Below are 17,032 nucleotides of genomic sequence, written 5' to 3' on the forward strand. Positions count from 1 at the left end.
CTCGCTCCAGCAGGTCCGTGTCCCCACCGTGCTGGGGACCCCGGAATTCCCTCAGTGCCTTCCTTGGTTTCATCTCCCAGGGGTTTTGTGCTGCTGTTTCGGCGGGGCCCTTCGGCAGCAGCTTCTCCAGGCCCCAGAGCCCGACGCGTGCTCCCTCAGTTGTGCCAGCCCTTCATCCTGCTCTTCTTTCCTTAATAAATGCAAACCTAATTTTCTAACGTCCCCACTTAGATCTAATCCATAAGGCTGTTTATTATCCTCGTTACCCTCTCCTATACCTTTTTCATTTGTATTCAAAAGCCTCTCTTTAATCTGTCTCAATTCTGCAGGTATGGCCTCGCCGCTCTTTCGTACAATCCCATAATGATTTCCACGGGTGTGTTTTAGTCCTCTATCGATAGGTCTCGGGATGCTATTTGCCTTCCTTAACTGCTTCCCGCAGCGGGAATCGCCGCTTTTAATAATCCGTGCGCTGACACCTTCAATCTTTTCCCCCACCCGCATCTTGTGCCACCCCATCCAGGGGTTAAATCTTTATTATCTGTGTATGGGCACACTGGGGGGGCTGCAGCCTGCACCCAGCACTGCCCGAGGAGGGCTTTGATGTGTCTGAGAGCGGCCAGAAGGAGCTGATCCTTAAAAAAAAACCCGTCCTGAAGGGACGATCCCGGGAGCGAGGGAAAGGCAGGACGCGCACCACTCGCCTCCTCCCCCCGCCTCTCCGCGGTGGTTTCGCCTCGTCCACCCCCCCCCACCTCCCCCCCGCGCGCGTTGGTCCCGCCCGGCCGCCCGGCCGCACTCACCCTCCGCCTCGCCCTCTCCGGCTGTACCAACTCCTCTCCGCGGGGGAGGATGGAAGAGGGCGGGAGGCCGCGCTGAATGGCCTCACCGGGTTCGCGGCTCTCTCTGTTCTCTATCTGAGAGTTCCATTAAAAGAAGCCCCGGAAGGCGCTTTAGGGAGAGCGAGAAGGCGAGCGGGACAGGGGTGCTCCCCCCGCGGGGCGGTGGGTGGCACAGCCCGCCCGCCCCGCGCGGCCGAACCCGGAAGGTGGCGGCGCACATGGGCGCGGGGCCCGGGCCCGGCCTCGGCACCGGCACCGGCACCGGGATCGGGATAGGGAACGGGGCGGGAGGAGCCGCCGGGGCGCTGGGCGCTGCCGTGGCTGCTCTCTACACGGCCACGCTGCCGCCCGCCCTGCCCGGCGGGGATGCGGGTAACGTACCGGGTCACGGCTGGTGCATCGCGGGGGGCGCGGGGGGGGACGGGCCCTTAGGGACCGGTGCATCCCTGTCACCCCACGGGGTTGCTGTCACCCCACAGGAGCTCGTGTATCGGTGTCACCCCTGTAGGGTTGTTCTCTCCAAAGGAGCTGGTGCGTTGGTGTCACCCCTGGAGGATCGGTGTCACCCCACTGGGTTGTCACCGCAGAGAGCTGCTCACTCCAGAGGGACTGGTGCATTGCTGTCATCCCATGGGTATGCTCATCTTAGAGGGGCTGGTACTTTGCTGTCACCCCATGAGGATGCTCATCCTATAGGGGCTGGTACTTTGCTGTCACCCCATAAGGATGCTCATCCTATAGGGGCTGGTACTTCACTGTCACCCCATAGGGATGCTCATTCTATAGGGGCTGGTACTTTGCTGTCACCCCATAGGGATGCTCATTCTATAGGGGCTGGTACTTTGCTGTCACCCTATAAGGGTGCTCATTCTATAGGGGCTGGTGCATTGCTGTCACCCCATAGGGATGCTCATCCTACAGGGACAGATGTGTTGCTGTCACCCCACAGGGTGCCTGGTGCATGGCTCTCACCCCCGTAGGGCTGTTCACTCCAGAGGGGCTGGTGCATCGCTGTCACCCCATTTAGGTTGGCTGTCATCCCATAAGAATACTCATCCTATAGGGGCCGGTATTTCATTGTCACCCCATAAGATTGCTGTTATCCTACAGGGCCTGGGGCATTAGTGTCGCTCCAGGGGGTTGCTGTCACCCCATAAGGATGCTCATCCTATAGGGGCTGGTACTTCACTGTCACCCCATGAGGATGCTCATCCTATAGGGGCTGGTGCATTGCTGTCACCCCATGAGGATGCTCATCCTATAGGGGCTGGTGCATTGCTGTCACCCCATGAGGATGCTCATCCTATAGGGGCTGGTGCATTGCTGTCACCCCATGAGGATGCTCATCCTATAGGGGCTGGTGCATTGCTGTCACCCCATAAGGATGCTCATCCTATAGGGGCTGGTGCATTGCTGTCACCCCATGAGGATGCCCATCCTATAGGGGCTGGTGCACTGCTGTCACCCCATAGGGTTGCTGGTCCCATTAGGTCCCTGTGGCCACTGGTGCAGCACAGCCCCTTTTGGGGTGCTCGCCCCATTGGGGCTGGTGCATTTAAAGCTCCCCACAGGTGGGTGCAGCAGGGACACCCTGCACTGGGGTGTGCACCCCTCGGGGCCAGCACAGCAAGGTCCCCCCTGGGGCTGGTGCCCTCGGGCCACCCCATAATGGTTTGCCTGTATTTGAGCCTTTCAGGGAAGGATTTAGCCAGGGGACAGCTGGTGGCTTTAGGGGACAGATGTGGCATCCTGCCAGCTGTGCTGTCACTGTCCCGGGCTTGTGCAGCAGGGAAATCTTTGGATCTGCCTGCCTGCAAGTGCAGCTTCCTGGCCGTGTCAGACTGTCTGAATTTTTGTGTGAATTTTACTGATTTAACGCGTTCTTGCTTTAAAAATACTTTGGTTTCGTGTGTGTGGTTTGGAGATAGGAGGGCTTGGGGTTTTTTTTTTGGGAATATATTGATAATTTTTATTCCATGGAACAAGTGTCCAGGATACTTTCTTTCTATGTCATCCCAGAACAGTTCAGTGGCTCTGCTTAACGCTGTGCCTCCTGGTCACCAGTGGTTTCAAATCCAAGCTGTGCATGAAATCCCTTCTAAATAAAGGGCATTTTAATGGCTTCATGTATTTTACAGGCTCAGGATGTGTGGAGAGAGAGAGGGGCACTGGCCAGGCTGGCCATGAGCATCCTGATGGCTTTTGCTTCTTCTCCCAATTACTAAAAGGGCTGGGTTTGCTCCTTCTGGGTGTATTAATTAACATGTGATGATCGATATATTTACAGTTGTTACCATTTTGGTTTTTATGATAATTTTTGCCTTTTTTTTTTTTTTTTTTTTTTGTCCGTGGAAAGCACCCTGTGCTCTGAGCTGTTCACGCTGCACGAAGCCTCAGGACCCTGGTTCTTAATTGTGCTTGAGCCCGGGTTCTCCCTCTGGGATGCAAATAAGCATTAGCAGCCTTTGCAGAGAGGGATGCAGGTTCTCCTCAGGGTGTCATGGGTGGATGCTGGGATTTGATTTTTTGTTTGATGTGAATTATCCCAGTAGACAGAGCAAGCAGCCAAACAGCACATGGGTTCACCCCACTTTCCACAGGTTATTGTGGTGTTAGAGGAAATCCCTCAGAGCAGTGTGCCCTGGCCAGCCCTGTGACCTCCTCCTTGTCTCTCCTTATTTATTTATTTATTGATTTTTCTTCTAAATTTGCTGCCTGCCTTCCATGTGTTCACTGGGACTGAGCAGGCACGGGCTCACCCCTGCTGTCCCCTTGTGCCTGTCCCAGCCAGCATCGTGTCCCATCACAGAGTCAGGACTTTTTTGGGCATTATTCCCCTGCTTTCTCATGGCTTGAGCATGGAATGCCTCAGCTGGAGTCCCTGGAATGTCTGTGCATGGCCCTGCTCGAGGTGTTTGATTTGCCAGTGTCTGAAACTTGTGCCACCAAAAGCACTGAGGCTACTTGTGCATCCGCTTCCAGGCAGGGAGCCCAGTATTATTTTATTTTATTTTATTTTATTTTATTCTTATTTTATTTTATTTTATTTTATTTTATTTTTTCATTTTATTTTATATTTTCTTTTATTTTATTTTTTAAGCTGTCTGGATTTTTAATTGTTCCCAAAGTTTGCAGTAATCCGAAAATGTCAAAGGCAGTTGGTATTTCCACTGGCAGCTTGCTCGTGTTACTTAGTGTTAGAATAAAGAAATGAATGAAATAATAATAGAGGCAGAAGGAATTATAATTCAGAAACATCCACAGATGTTAAAACAGCTTAAAATGGGATCAAATAAAAATAAAAAAAAAAAAAAAGAAAGAAACCAACCAAATGTTCACTGTGATGTTTCAAACATCAGCTCCCAAACTTGGGAGTAAATCAGAGTTCAGGCAGCATTGGGCCTGTTGCCTGAACACCTTTATGGGGGAGTCAGAAACTCATTTACATCAGGAATCACTGAATATTCTGAATTAAAAGGGACCCACAAGGATCATTGATCCAACTCCTGGCCCTGTGGAGGTGGAGGGAATAAACTCTTCAGTTTGAGCCAGTGCCTGAAGATGCCACAGGTCGTTCTGTCTCACAAGACATTGAAACCAAGTTTGTGGGTGCTGTAATTCTTCCTGTGTGTGTTTTGTTATTTTATATCAGTGCTCCTCGCTCCTCCAGCCCACGGAGGCTGTGAGGGATGCTCAGGTGTGTGGGTGGGAGATGGAGAATTAACCTTATCCAAAGTAGTGGCTGTACTTATTTTGATTTTCCCACTGGAATTCAACAGGCCTGCAGCCTGTGAGCTTTTCTTTTGCAGGTCTTTTTTGGTGTTTTTTTTTTTTTTTCCTTAATTCTTACAAGGCAAAGTTGTGCTGTTGTCTTTCAAAGCTTGGTGGTGGCTTCCACCAGTGGTTTATTTATATTTTTTCTACAGCTTCCTGGTTGATTTGTGGCTGTGTTTCTTTGGGGTTATTCTTGCCTTTGATATAAATGTCACAGCAATGTGAATGAAGATAAATTTTTGCATTTTTAGATGCACATATTGCTGCATCCCAGGAATGACTTTAGTGGAGGTGAACCCATGCCTGGCATGGGAGCAGCATCCCTGGGATGTGGTGGGTGATGGGCATCACCAGCTGCTGCACACTGGGGAGCCCCCACAGTGCCAAATTTAGGGTTTCCTTTATTATCACCATCCTTTGCTGTGTGCAGGAGGATTGATCCCTTCCCAGCCTCGCCGTGCCCTGGAAATGTTGGAGCTGCTGAACCCTGAAGGGCTCAGAATTGGGATGGGTGCATCCACTTTTTTGGGGGGCTGTTTAGCAGTGGGGTGAAATTTTCCTAAAATAAGAATAGCCAGCGTTTGCAAGTGCAGGAAACTCCATGTCTGAGAGATTTTGGTGCAGGAAGTGGCAGGTTTGGCCGCAGTCACTTCCAGCCCACAGCTCTAATTCTGCAGAAGTTGCCACCACCAGTAATGGGCTGACTTGAATCTTCATTTTAAAATGCAGCATTTACTGCATTTTACTTTAAATCCTGGTGTCAGGACTTAAAGGTGCCATTTGTACAATCCCCCCTGCCCCCCTTTGCGTGGCGTGATGAGGACGTGATTGTACAGAAATTTAAAATACATTTAATTTAGCATTTAAAGCCACCAGTGCCCTTCATTTGTCTCTTTCCCATCTAACAACGCCTCCATGACCTCGGTGCTTGCAAAATTAGCAGGACCAGTAAAATTGGATTATGAAATTTGAGGGAAAGAAGCAAAACCAGCCGCAATTTTTAATTTTGTTTCTCCCCAAATGCGTTGTGCTCATTGAATATGTTCCATGTATTTTGTTCAGGAGAGTTTGCTGCAAAATGCTCCAGTGTTGAGTGCTCTAAAAATGCCAGCTATTCTGCTAATGTGGGGCTTTTTGTGGCAGTAATTTGTCATGGCATAAAATACAAACAAAATGCAAGATCTCAGTGTTGTTTCCATTGGGAGCTGGGTGCAGCATCCACTGACAGGTAAAAGTGAAGCAGAATTGCTTTAGCATCAAGGGAGAGCAACCTTCCCAGATAAATGGATGCAGATTTGCACAATCAGTGATTATATTTTTCCTCTTTAAATACTGTAAAGCTCTGGTTTTGTGTTGATTTCTATTTTTTTTTTTTTTTTGAGAAACAAGTGGGTTGTTGAACAGACAGTGCAGCTTACACGTTGCAAACTGTAGTGCTTGAAAGTTATTGAGTCAGATGGTTTTAAATTAAAAATACACACACACAAAAACGTCTGCATTTTGAGTGTCTCGGGCCATTCTTTGCCCGAGCCTACCTATATTTTCACTTATCTGTTCACAAAAGTCTCGCGAAAACATACAAAAGATATTTTGTGCAATGACATCAGAGGGAGAAAATATTCTTAGAAAATTTCATGCTGTTAAATCTCCACAGATTTACAGTTTTATCCAGTCAAATTAATGCAAAACCCCAATGCAAGCATTTGGATTTTGAAAACTTTGGAGGAGTGTCATTTCCTAATAGTAATTATTGGTTTTACATTATTTTTTCACAGGGGAGCTGATCACAGCCGCATATGAGCTTGGAGTAAGTATTAGTTTTATTGTTTAATCAATGCTCTCATTAACAGTTTTAGGAATTAAGGAAGTTTAATTAAGCATGGAGTAAAGTAGATTAATTTATTTTCAAACCACAGTTTTTACTAACTTATAAGTACAGCACGCGACAATTTACTTCAAGTTTTAAATCCAATTAAACTAAATTATAAAGCAAAGGCTTTACTGTATATACAGTAGCTGGCTTATTATCAACCCAAATTTTGTATAAGCTGGGGAGAATAAAATAAATCGGGTTAACAATTTTAATAAGTTTTATTATTTAATAAACTTTATTATGGTGCATGATCCCTTTAGGCAAGACCTTAGGACTGTCAGCGCGGTGGTAATCCGATAGCAGTGTGGTCTTTCAACTTGCTAACCAATAAAATAGTTGGGAAGCTGCTTTTTTTCTAAAAAAAAAAAAAAAAAAAAAAAAAAAAAAAAGGGGAAAAAAAAAAAAAACAACAGCCTTTTGAATGACCCTAATATACTGTGAACCCAAACAAGGAGCCCTTTAAGGCACGCTAATGAAACGTGGCACCTCCTTTTCCTCGCCGCCTCATTATTATGGGCGAGGCGTGGAGCCAGATCCACTGAGGGAAAAATCTTGGTGGGGTTGGGATGGCTACCATGGTTTGGGATGGGTATGGGGGTTTGGGACGGGCACTGCGGTTTTTGGATGGGTACCGAGGGTTGGGATGGGCACCGAGGGTGGCTCGGGGCTGCCCCGCTCCCATTCCCAGCCTCTCCCCCCTTTCCAACCCCGTGTCCCTCTGTCCGTAGGTCGCCCACCCTCCCGGCTACCCCCTGTTCACGCTGCTGGCCAAAGTGGCCACGGAGCTGCCCGGCGGCTCCCCCGCCTTCCGAGTCAATCTCCTCTGCGGCTTGCTGGGAGCAGCTGCTGCCTCTTTGCTTTTTTGCACGGTTTTCAGGTAAAGTCCTCGGGGGTGCTTTTTCCTTGGCTTCGTGGTGCTTGCCCGGTGGCTCGGGACGTTCCCGAAGGCTCCCTCTGCTCCCCGCTGGCCTTCGGACCGGCGTTTCCCACCCGCTTCCCTAATTAGTTCCTCTGATTAACCTAACAGCAACTTAATCTGAATTTGACCTTCTTTCCCGCACAAAAGCCTCCCCCTCTTTCATTTTTTTCCCCCCCTTTTTTCTTTTCTGTTAAATAATAATAATAGCAATAATAAAAAGTGCGCCCTTTCCCTTGCCCAGCCGTGACAGGTTGTTCAGGCTCATTATCACAAATCACCGCTCGGTTTAACTAACCAGAACTAATGAAGTTTGTCGTTCTCGAAAGATGCAGATGGTCTGTTTAAATTAACAGGATGAGCTTCACCTATCGGGAAACCGTGAACTTGGTTTAATTGCAGCTCCCGGCGGAGGTGGATGGGCAGTTGCCTGCCCGTGGTACCCAAGTTGCAGGGAGAGCATCCCTGGCTTTCCCTGGAGCAGCTCCGGGCTGGGGGGGGATGTCCGGAGCCTCCTCTCCGCACCTCTAACCTTGGGAGGACGGGGAACAATCGGGATGCTCACGTGGTTGTGGGGTTTTTGTTAACCCTGCTCGTCTTTGATGTGCAAGTTCTGGCTGCTCTTAACCTCAGCCTGACCCATATTTGAGAGGATTATGGCAACCCGTATAAACAATTTCTGATGTTCTTTTGCAGGGAAAATAGGGCACGTTTTGAGGCTGCGGATGGTATCTGGGCGCTCCGGGATGAGACGGGGCACTTCCCAACCGGGATTATTTTGACAAAAGCCCTTTTCTCCCTCCCGTTTCCAGAGCCACCCCTAAGGGAAACCTTCCCAGGGAGTGAAAGCAACCTAGAAATAAAAGCAGGAATAAGTGGGAAGGTGGTGGGGGGCAGATTCTGCACAGCCTGAGAGCCCTGAGCTCACTTAAACTTTGTTCCACAGGGTCCATCTTTCTCTGCTGAAGAGGAGTTGCTTTCTTTGCACATCACCTCGCACGTAGCATCAGCTCCAAAGCACACCTACTGGAATTGCTTGAGTAGTTCCTAAATATTTCCGTAGGCATTTAAAGTGATTGCTTTCACTGGTGGGTAATACATGTAATTAAGCCGGTGTTATTTAATTTAATATCCTGTATTTCACAGCCTATTTGGGAAGCTGGAAGTGGCGCTGCCCTCCCGTGCACAGCGCCCGGCGCAGCTCCATTCTGTTAAAAAACTCCTGCAGGGAGTTGCTAAAGGTTTTCTATATTTGGTTCTGATTTCTTTTTTAATGATGGTTATTCCCATTATTGCAGTTAATTGGAAGATCTTGCCCAGTTTTTAGTTTGAACCGCAGTGTGACAGTTCCGTGGGTGCCCGCTTTGTGCTTTGGAAATGATGCGATCGTTCCTTTAGAGAAATAAGGATACAGGAGAGAAATGACAGGCTAAATTTGAGAATTATTTTGGGAATTACTTCAGCACTTCTGAAGGTTTAGGTGTTTTGTTGGTGTTTAATTGGATTTGGAAGACGGCGCTTCTGTCAAATTTAGAATTTGCATGAAGGAACAGAAAACATAGAAGCGAGAGATGATAAAAACTATTAAGACTTATAGAAATTATTTCATAGATACTGACAGGATCAATTATTCAGGCTAGCAGTGATTGCTATTTTTTTTTTTTTAATAATTGTAAGGTCAGTTTTATTTCCAAATTACAATGTTACAATTTTCCTTTCAAGCACCTTAAAATTGATTTATTTTTTGGGGACATTCATTTGGCTAAAAAAAAAAAAAGAAAAATTACTACTTTTTTATTTACTTTTTAAAGAAAAAAAATTAGAAAGTGTTCACTGGAACTGTCTGATTAAAACTAGCTGTCTGGGGGTGATGTGGTGTGTTTTAAACCGGGCTTGTCTGTCCTCACAAAGGGACTAAACGGGTCTATCAAATCCCTCCTTATTTTTGTGTTTAAATAAAATTATCTGATGGGGTGGCCCCTACGAGGAACCGGTGGCAAAATCAGCGTCTGCTCCTGTTGCCGTGTGAAACATGGATGCTAATATGAAAATATGTAGATGTTAGGAGTACAAATAATTGATGAAGTACACATCCTTCGGGAGCAGCACGGTTCAAGTGGCAAATCTGCCTGCTCAAACAATAGCCACCCTCCAGCGGGGAGGAAGCCATCTCTATGGAAATGGGGCTGACGCTGCCCTATTGATCGAGTGAAGAAGACATTATACAATGTCAGTTGGGTTGTTACGATTTCATTTGTCGTCTGACCTGAACTTAACCTCTAAAACCTTTCTTTTCTCCCCGCCAGCCGGGCAGCGTTGCTGTTTACCCTGGCGCGGGGTTTTGCCGTGCCTCCCTCCCTCCCAGCATCCCCCTACAGTAAATCTCTCCCTTTTTATTTATTTATTTTTTTTTTATTAATTTCCCCATTGATTCTTTTTGTTTGAGTCATTTCCCGGAGTTTATTCCTCGGCAGGTCAAGACGGTTTTATTGCTTAAGGAGAAGAGTCGTGGTTCCCTCTCTGGTGTTTGGGATGTTGTGGCACGTGTGGGATTAGGGTGGAATTTATTCCTTGAGCAGATTTCTCCTTTGCCAGGTGATGGCTGGCGGGATGCTCCGCACTGGGGTCGAGAGGAAGCGGCCGCCGCATCACGTCTGTTTGTTAATTTTATTTTGTTATAATATATGATATTGCTCATTTAATTACATTATTTTTTTTTAAGCCTGGATTGTTCTTCTTGAAGCAAAATTATGTCGCAGCACATTGATGCAGAAAGCCTTTTTGTCAGTAATCCAGACTATCGCTGAACGAGCCGTTTGCTCCTTTGAGTTACTTCTCAAGTATGGATTTTTTCCCCCCCCCTCTGCACAGTCTTAATAAATTGCTTGTAATTATCGTAAAATGCCATTTACAAAGAGTTTTCTCGGACTGCTTGTAACTGAGGCAAATAATTCATCTTTGCTTTGAAGGAGGGGGGAGATGCTTTATGTTTTTAGGACTCAGCGAGTGCGGCTGTAGGATTGTTTCTTTAAACAACTATTTATTTGTTTTACTGTGGGAGGCAAAGCATAGCAAGTTTACAAAGTAAACCAATTATCTTCTTATAATATGATTGCCAAAGTGTCATTTTCTGCACAGGGGATGCATTCTTTGCGTTCTCTGCTGCAAAGAGAAATAGGAAGCTTTCCCCTGCTCTAAGTGTATTTTTTTTTCAGTCTATACCTTTCACTGTTTGGCTGTTTTGGGGTTTCTGAATAAACAAAGCTGTTTTGTTGCAGAGGCAGTAGCAGAGTAGACGGTGCCATTGCCCAAGTGTTTGTAGGAAGTTTTTGCCAGCTTTATTTTGGCTGAGTTGGACACAGGGTTTTGAAAAGGGGGAAGATCTCGCATTAAGTTAAGCAATTCACATCTATTTGGTTTGCTGTTCTGGGTATCATGTTAACTTTGGTACTAATACATTATACAAACATATATTTATATATATATGTGTGTGTGTGTGTATTCCCTGCTCACTAAACCTTGCAGGCAATGAACTGTGAGTGTATATAAAACCCAGAGCCAGCTCTTCTCCCACCGCCAACAAAAAGGAGAATTAGGCATGTTGGATAATGAAATCATCAAAATGATTCCATAATTTTGAAGTCATAGGGGGTGTTTTGGAAGTGCCACTTGACCCTCTTGATGTCACTGAGCATTCTGGCTCCCAGGGTGTGTGTTCTAGAGCTCTTGTGGGAAGGTCCCTAAGGAGCACCAGGAGGATCAGTGACCTTCATGGCCATCCCAGAGGGACCTCATGGCTGATGCTCCCTTAGAACTGCCCAGTGCTGGGAAAAGTTGTCTGCTGCCCCAGTGAGTGAGGAAATGCTCCATGTCTCTGGCTACGTGGGTTTGCCAGAGCAGGATTCATCCCTGAGAACAGTTTGAACCCTTTTTTTTATGGACAAGACTTGGGGAAGATGGAGGGATGAGAGAGGAGTCAGTGCCTGCTCAACCAGATTGGGAAATTAGGAAATTGGGCTTTGAGGAAGGAGGAATCTCCTTGGAGGGCATGTTTGGATTTTTCCAGATTACAGATTATCGTAGATTATCTCTGTTGTAGCACAGCAGGAACGTCTTGGGCATTTGGGAAGCAGCTGTGCTTAGTGAAAAGTAGTTACAAAGTTTTAGGAGGGAGAGAAGAAAGGAATGTACTCAGGTACTAATTTGCTTTTAGAAAATCTGCCGTGACCTCTGGCTAATTGATCACATATCTATTTCTATTTCTTTCCCACTTGTCCCCAGAATAAACCGGCGCTGAGTTCAGTCTGTTTGAAGATGCTGCCAAATCTGTTCATTTGCATTTGGCTCTAAAGTAGGCACACGAGGCTGCACTAACTCTGCTTCATTTTGAAAAGGGTATGGGGGGGAAAGAAAAAGCAGGGCAAAAAAACTCTTTTCTTTTTTTTTTTTTTTTCTTTTTTTTTTTTTTTAAAAGACTGAAGAGTCTTTTCTGACAGCTAGTCAGAGTTAGAATTAGTTCAAGGAAATGTTAATAATGCACTGCCTGGCTTAATCCCTTTGATATCACCAGGTATCCTCCTGTTCATGGGTTAATTGCTTTAAAAGCGGAGGCAATATTCTGAGCGGTGGGCCGCTTCACCTTTTCACAGCTGTTACCATTGAGTGACAACTAAATCCCATGTGTAAGATGAGGAAGAGCTCAATCTCCAATTGGGAGAAAATTTATGTAAACCGCAATCCCTTCAGAATGTGCGGAAGTCACAGACTTTCTTGATTTACTCTGCTTTTCCCAGAAAGCTCCATTGTTCCCTTCCCTAAGTCCCATCAACCCTTTGTAGCAGAATATCACAGCGGCGGCAGATAGCTTGAAATATATAAATGCTATCATAGCTCTGATTAATAGCGGCGCTTATGAGTCAAGTCTGATAACGGAGCAGCTCTCCACTCAATTTCAGATACCGCTAATGGAATCTGTCTCCTGCAATTGTAATGTGAGAAGGGCTAATTTGCCATGGAGCTTGGAGCTGTCACCAGCCGGGGATTGGGGGGTCAGATGGGAGCTGCCAGGTTTTTGCCCTGCAGCTTGTATCTCTCGCTTTGAATAGCGCAGCCCCCTGCCTGCCAGGGAGCTGATAGGCCGCCGGGGGGTTTATGCCACTCGTACAATAGCGAAGGGCTGCATGGGCTGACTTGGTAATTGTGAAGCCAGCTCATTTTTATTTTATTTTATATTTTATTCTATTTCCCCCCCCCCACCCTTCAACTCCTTCCTTTCCCCCCCCCCCCCCACCTTCCCCTCTCCTTTTTTTTTTATTTCTCTCTTTTTTTTTTTTTTTTTTCTGCGGCTGCATAATTTCTAATAAGGGGTTTTAACAAATGTCAGATTAGGAAAAGTTTCTGCAATTATCCAAAAAAAAAAAAAAAAGCCAACTTATAAAACATTTAAATAGCTCAAGTCGTCTCCTACTGCGGGTTGGGGTTTTTTGGCTGCTGGAAGCAGGCACTGGTTATTACAGGAGCCTGGGATAAAGGTGTATCTATTTTCCAAGGATTGTGAATCAAATAATGGGTTGAACTAATACACCCTTTGCACTTGCAAAGACACCAGGAGAGAATTTCTCATTTGTAATGGCTGGAAGCACAGTTTGTACAACTCAAATGTGAGTATGGGGTGATATTTCTTAAAGCAGCGCAGCCCTGTGTGCATTTTATAGATCTGTCATGAGCTGTTCCACTCGTTGAGCTGCTCTGGAATAGCTTGGCATGGAGGTGTTGAATTTAAATACCAAACTTCCTTGTCAAGGGGCTGCTGCAGGCAGGCTCTGCTCCAGTGGTGATGGACATCCTGGGATGTCTCATTCCTTGTTTCCCTGACGAGTTGTCACGGGGGGCTCTTCCCATCCCTGGTGTCCAGACCCATTGTGGACCCACAGAGATCTTTGCTGCCATCCCAGAGCAGTTTGATCCTCCCAGCAAGAGGATCCAAGGTGACTTGGCCCCAGGGCAAAAGGGATGGGGTGCAAGATGCCTCTTGCACGTGCTGGTGACCTTCACAGGTCCACGTTTCCAAAGGGGTGGGCAGAGACAATATCCTTCAGAGGTGCTGTCCTAACTGGACACCTCCAGCCCAGGAGGATGTGTGTGAGAGGGTGCAAGGACCAGCTCCCCTTTGCCAAAATCCTCACTGGCTCAGCACTCCTTAACCACCCTGGACCATCCCCTCTCCAAACTGTGGCGTTTCAATAAAATAACTCCAAGAAGGAAGAGTCAGGAAGTGGTGGCAGTCCCTGGCTGGGTGTGAGGCATTCTGTGCACATGGTGGGAGGTGAGGGTGCTGCCTGCTCACCCCATCCCAGAAATCATGGGTCTGTGGGAATGCTGGAGCTGTTGGAGGCTGAAGTCCCATTTCACACGAAGGACAGCAGCTGGTTGTGACCAGACTGGTTTGGTTTTATTTTATTTTATGGTGGCCCTACCTCTTTGCTCAGTCTCTTTTCACTCCTTGTGACCATGGGACTCAACCAGGAGAGATGAGCCAAGCCCTGCTCTCCTTCCTCCTCCTCCTGCTGCGGGCAGGGCTTAAGTGGCTATTGAGCTCCAGGTCCTTGAGGAAGAATAAAATCTGGTTTGCTATTCCCTGTAGTACCTGAGCTGGCTCTTCAGTGCTGAGAGCGAGAGAAACCGCCTTTTGTCATGGAGTGTTTGTGGCTAAGAGGCAGGCAAACCCAGAGGGATTGGGGTTTTTGGGGATAATTATTGTTACTTAAGCCCTAAACTCCTGTTTGGATTTTAATTCTTAAATAATTCTTCTATTTCAGTGCTGATGCTCGTGCACGCTTAAAAAGCTTGGTTGTTGAGTCTTCTACGTCCCTTTCTGTTTAACCTCATCAAAAAAATAGTTGTTTTTTTAAAAATTGATTGATTAACAAGCCAAACCTCTTAAATTCAAAATGTTAACTCTTTAAGTGCAGTGCCTTGAAATAAAAATGCATTCAAGGGATGTATCTTCGATACTGCAAAGAGATGGAAGTTGCTGGTGATGTACCTGGAGTCTGTGGAAGTGACCAGGGAACCACCGACATCAGGGTCACCATCTGCAAGTGCAGGGAGAGACAGAAATTAAAAAAAAAAAAAACCATTATTTAGTTAATTAGTGGAGCTTTTATAAATCAGGAGAATTTTTCTTATTCTACTGCCTAAAAAAAAAAAAAAAAAAAAAAAGATGCAAGGCTAAGATCTCCTGCCTGTAAAGTTTTGGAGGGAAAAGAAGACAGAAATAATCAGCTTATTTCACTAGGTACAGATAGGTGTTGCCAGTGTTAAATACATCAGCTTCAAATATAAACCATTCCAATTATCTTACTGTTCTTAATGAATCCAGTGCACTGAAGATTGCATTTAACGAAAGCATTTTAATTAAATTCCAGTTCCCATCCATGTATAGCTTTATGCCGATCATTTAATGCATTTTGGGGAATTATTAAATATAGAATGTCTGCCGTTGTTTTATAAATAAAAAGTAAAAATGCTGGTGGAGATTTTTTGTTAAATGTATATGACTTGTAACCTTGGCTAAAGGAAAATTTTACCAAACTTAAAGGAAAGGCTAAATTTTAAATTCCAGTTTTACATGTTTTAGTGATTGCCAACAAATGAGAAGCTAAAAACTGTAATTGCAAAAAAAAAACCCAGGTTAAAAGATTTAATTTCAGTTTTCCCAAATGTTCCTGCAAACTCTTAATAAAAACTTCTAGCTAAAAGAGTCCTGATTAAGGCAAATTCCTACTGGCTTCATCCTTGGAGCTGAGGTCCAGCAGCACCTTCTTTCACTTGCATGCTTGAAAAGGAAAACAAAATCATAATTTATTTTTAGTATTTTCCTTTTATGCTTAGGGATGCCATGGGAAAATATTTCTCAAAAAGGACTGTGTGACCTCTCCTTTGCTAACTCTTCCTGTCCCTTCTGAGAGTGATTTTAGATGATGGTCATTAAGACTTTCCCACTTTTTGCCATGGCTTCAATTCTTTTCTTTTTCTATGAGCTGGCTCCTGTGTGCTGGGGCTGTTCCTTCTCATACTGGGCCCAAAGACTGGGGAAACAAGCTGGATTTGGGGAGCAGCTCTCTACCCTCCCTGCTCCCCAAAATACTGGGATAAAGCCCTCCTGAGATGTTGCTTTTCCATGAGGCCAGTCGAGGATTCAGCTGTTGGGTGTCTTTGCCATGTTTTGTAGCACCTCAACTCTATTTGAAAAATGTGTTTAAAGACAGAAGCACGAGCAGAAGTTGAGTGAGGATAATTCTCTGCTGCTCTCAGCTCTGCAGTCCTCATGTGCTGTCAAAAGGAAAGTGTTAAGCAGCTAGAAGGTATTTCCAGGAAAAACCCCCAAATGTTTCCTTCTCCCAACCATGGCGCGCCTGGGAAGCCTCCAGCCAGTGCAGATGGCAGAGTGTGGGGCTCCAGCTGAGCCCAAAGGCTCTGTGGTTCCTTCTTGTCCAGCAGGGCTTCACTGCAGGAAACAACATTTGCATTGTCAGTGCCAGGCCTGGTGTTTGATTTTGGTGAGACAAGTGACTGTGTGCCGTGAAAAACTTCTTAACTTCCCACACAGCAAGTGACCTCTGTCTCCACGTTGGCCGCTGGGTTGCTGAGCTCTTGCTGGACTTATGGGAGGTCTCCTTTAGCTCTTGCATTAACCCTCTTCCACAAAACACTCTGTCTTAACCACAAGAATTCTCTCTGTGCCTGTAATTAAGGCAGCCATTATCTTCTGTCCCCCTAATGTCCTGCTTCCCTATGGAACATGCCCCCAACGTCTCCAGCTGTAGATTGCACTGCGCTCCTTTGCAATTTTTTTGGTGCTTTTAGAGAATCACAGAATCCCAGGATGGTTTGGGTTGGAAAGGATCTTAAAGATCATCCCATCCAACCTGGCATGGAAGACTTCCAGGGATGGGAAAAAAAAAAAATTCTTGGCTTTAGACTTCTTCACCTCAGTTTCAAAGCTCTGTCCCGTCCCTTTGCTTTTTCAATTTTTCCCATTTCTGTTTTACTCTCGTTTTTGTTCCTTTTCTGGAGAGTTCTTTCATCTCACTCTGCCTTGCACCACTGAACACCCATGAGTGTCTTTTCCACCTTGAGGTTGGTCTTTGGTCCAAAGTGGTGTAGGTGGCTGAGCTGTCCATGCCTGAGGTTTTTTGTCACCTCCTTGGACAGTGTGCCATTTGAGCTCGTCTTGGCTCTGAGGCAGGAGAGATGTGACACATTTTCACTCTCTGCTGGAGAATTCCAAGAGGCTGCAGAGGCAGAGGAGCATGGAGACCCTCATGCTGACCAAAATGAGCTGTATAACCACGTTACCCCAGCTGCAGGGCAGGATTGATTCAATTTTTCCCCAAAATCATGCTGACAATCGCGTGGGATTCACTTCTACTTGTGCAGCTGGTGCTGCTTTGCGCTGTGGATTGTTGCATTTCTTCTGCCAGGTGCTCTTCATCCTCCTCTGGAGATACCTGCTCTGATTGCTTCCACTTCTGAGAGTTTCCCTCTGGATCAGCAAACCCAGAAATCCATCATTTCCACTGCTGGTCACAGAACCTGCAGTAAAACTCTTGGTCTCCAGCTTGC

At 46.1% G+C, this 17,032-nt stretch overlaps 1 protein-coding gene across 2 annotated transcripts in view; it reads left to right on the forward strand.

Annotated features, from left to right (window-relative positions):
* The first annotated feature begins 962 nt into the window (after window positions 1-962).
* TMEM260 (transmembrane protein 260) overlaps window positions 963-17,032 on the forward strand; it is a 33,361-nt gene continuing 17,291 nt past the window's right edge. For both annotated transcript variants that reach the window (XM_053945647.1, XM_053945648.1), the window contains exons 1-3: window positions 963-1,214; window positions 6,392-6,423; window positions 7,218-7,366. In XM_053945647.1, the coding sequence (XP_053801622.1) occupies window positions 1,061-1,214; window positions 6,392-6,423; window positions 7,218-7,366 (335 nt within the window). In that variant the 5' untranslated portion in view covers window positions 963-1,060. The remainder of the gene's footprint in view (window positions 1,215-6,391; window positions 6,424-7,217; window positions 7,367-17,032) is intronic.

Source organism: Vidua chalybeata, chromosome 6, assembly GCF_026979565.1.
Source record: "Vidua chalybeata isolate OUT-0048 chromosome 6, bVidCha1 merged haplotype, whole genome shotgun sequence".
Classification (NCBI taxonomy): Eukaryota; Metazoa; Chordata; class Aves; order Passeriformes; family Viduidae; genus Vidua; species Vidua chalybeata.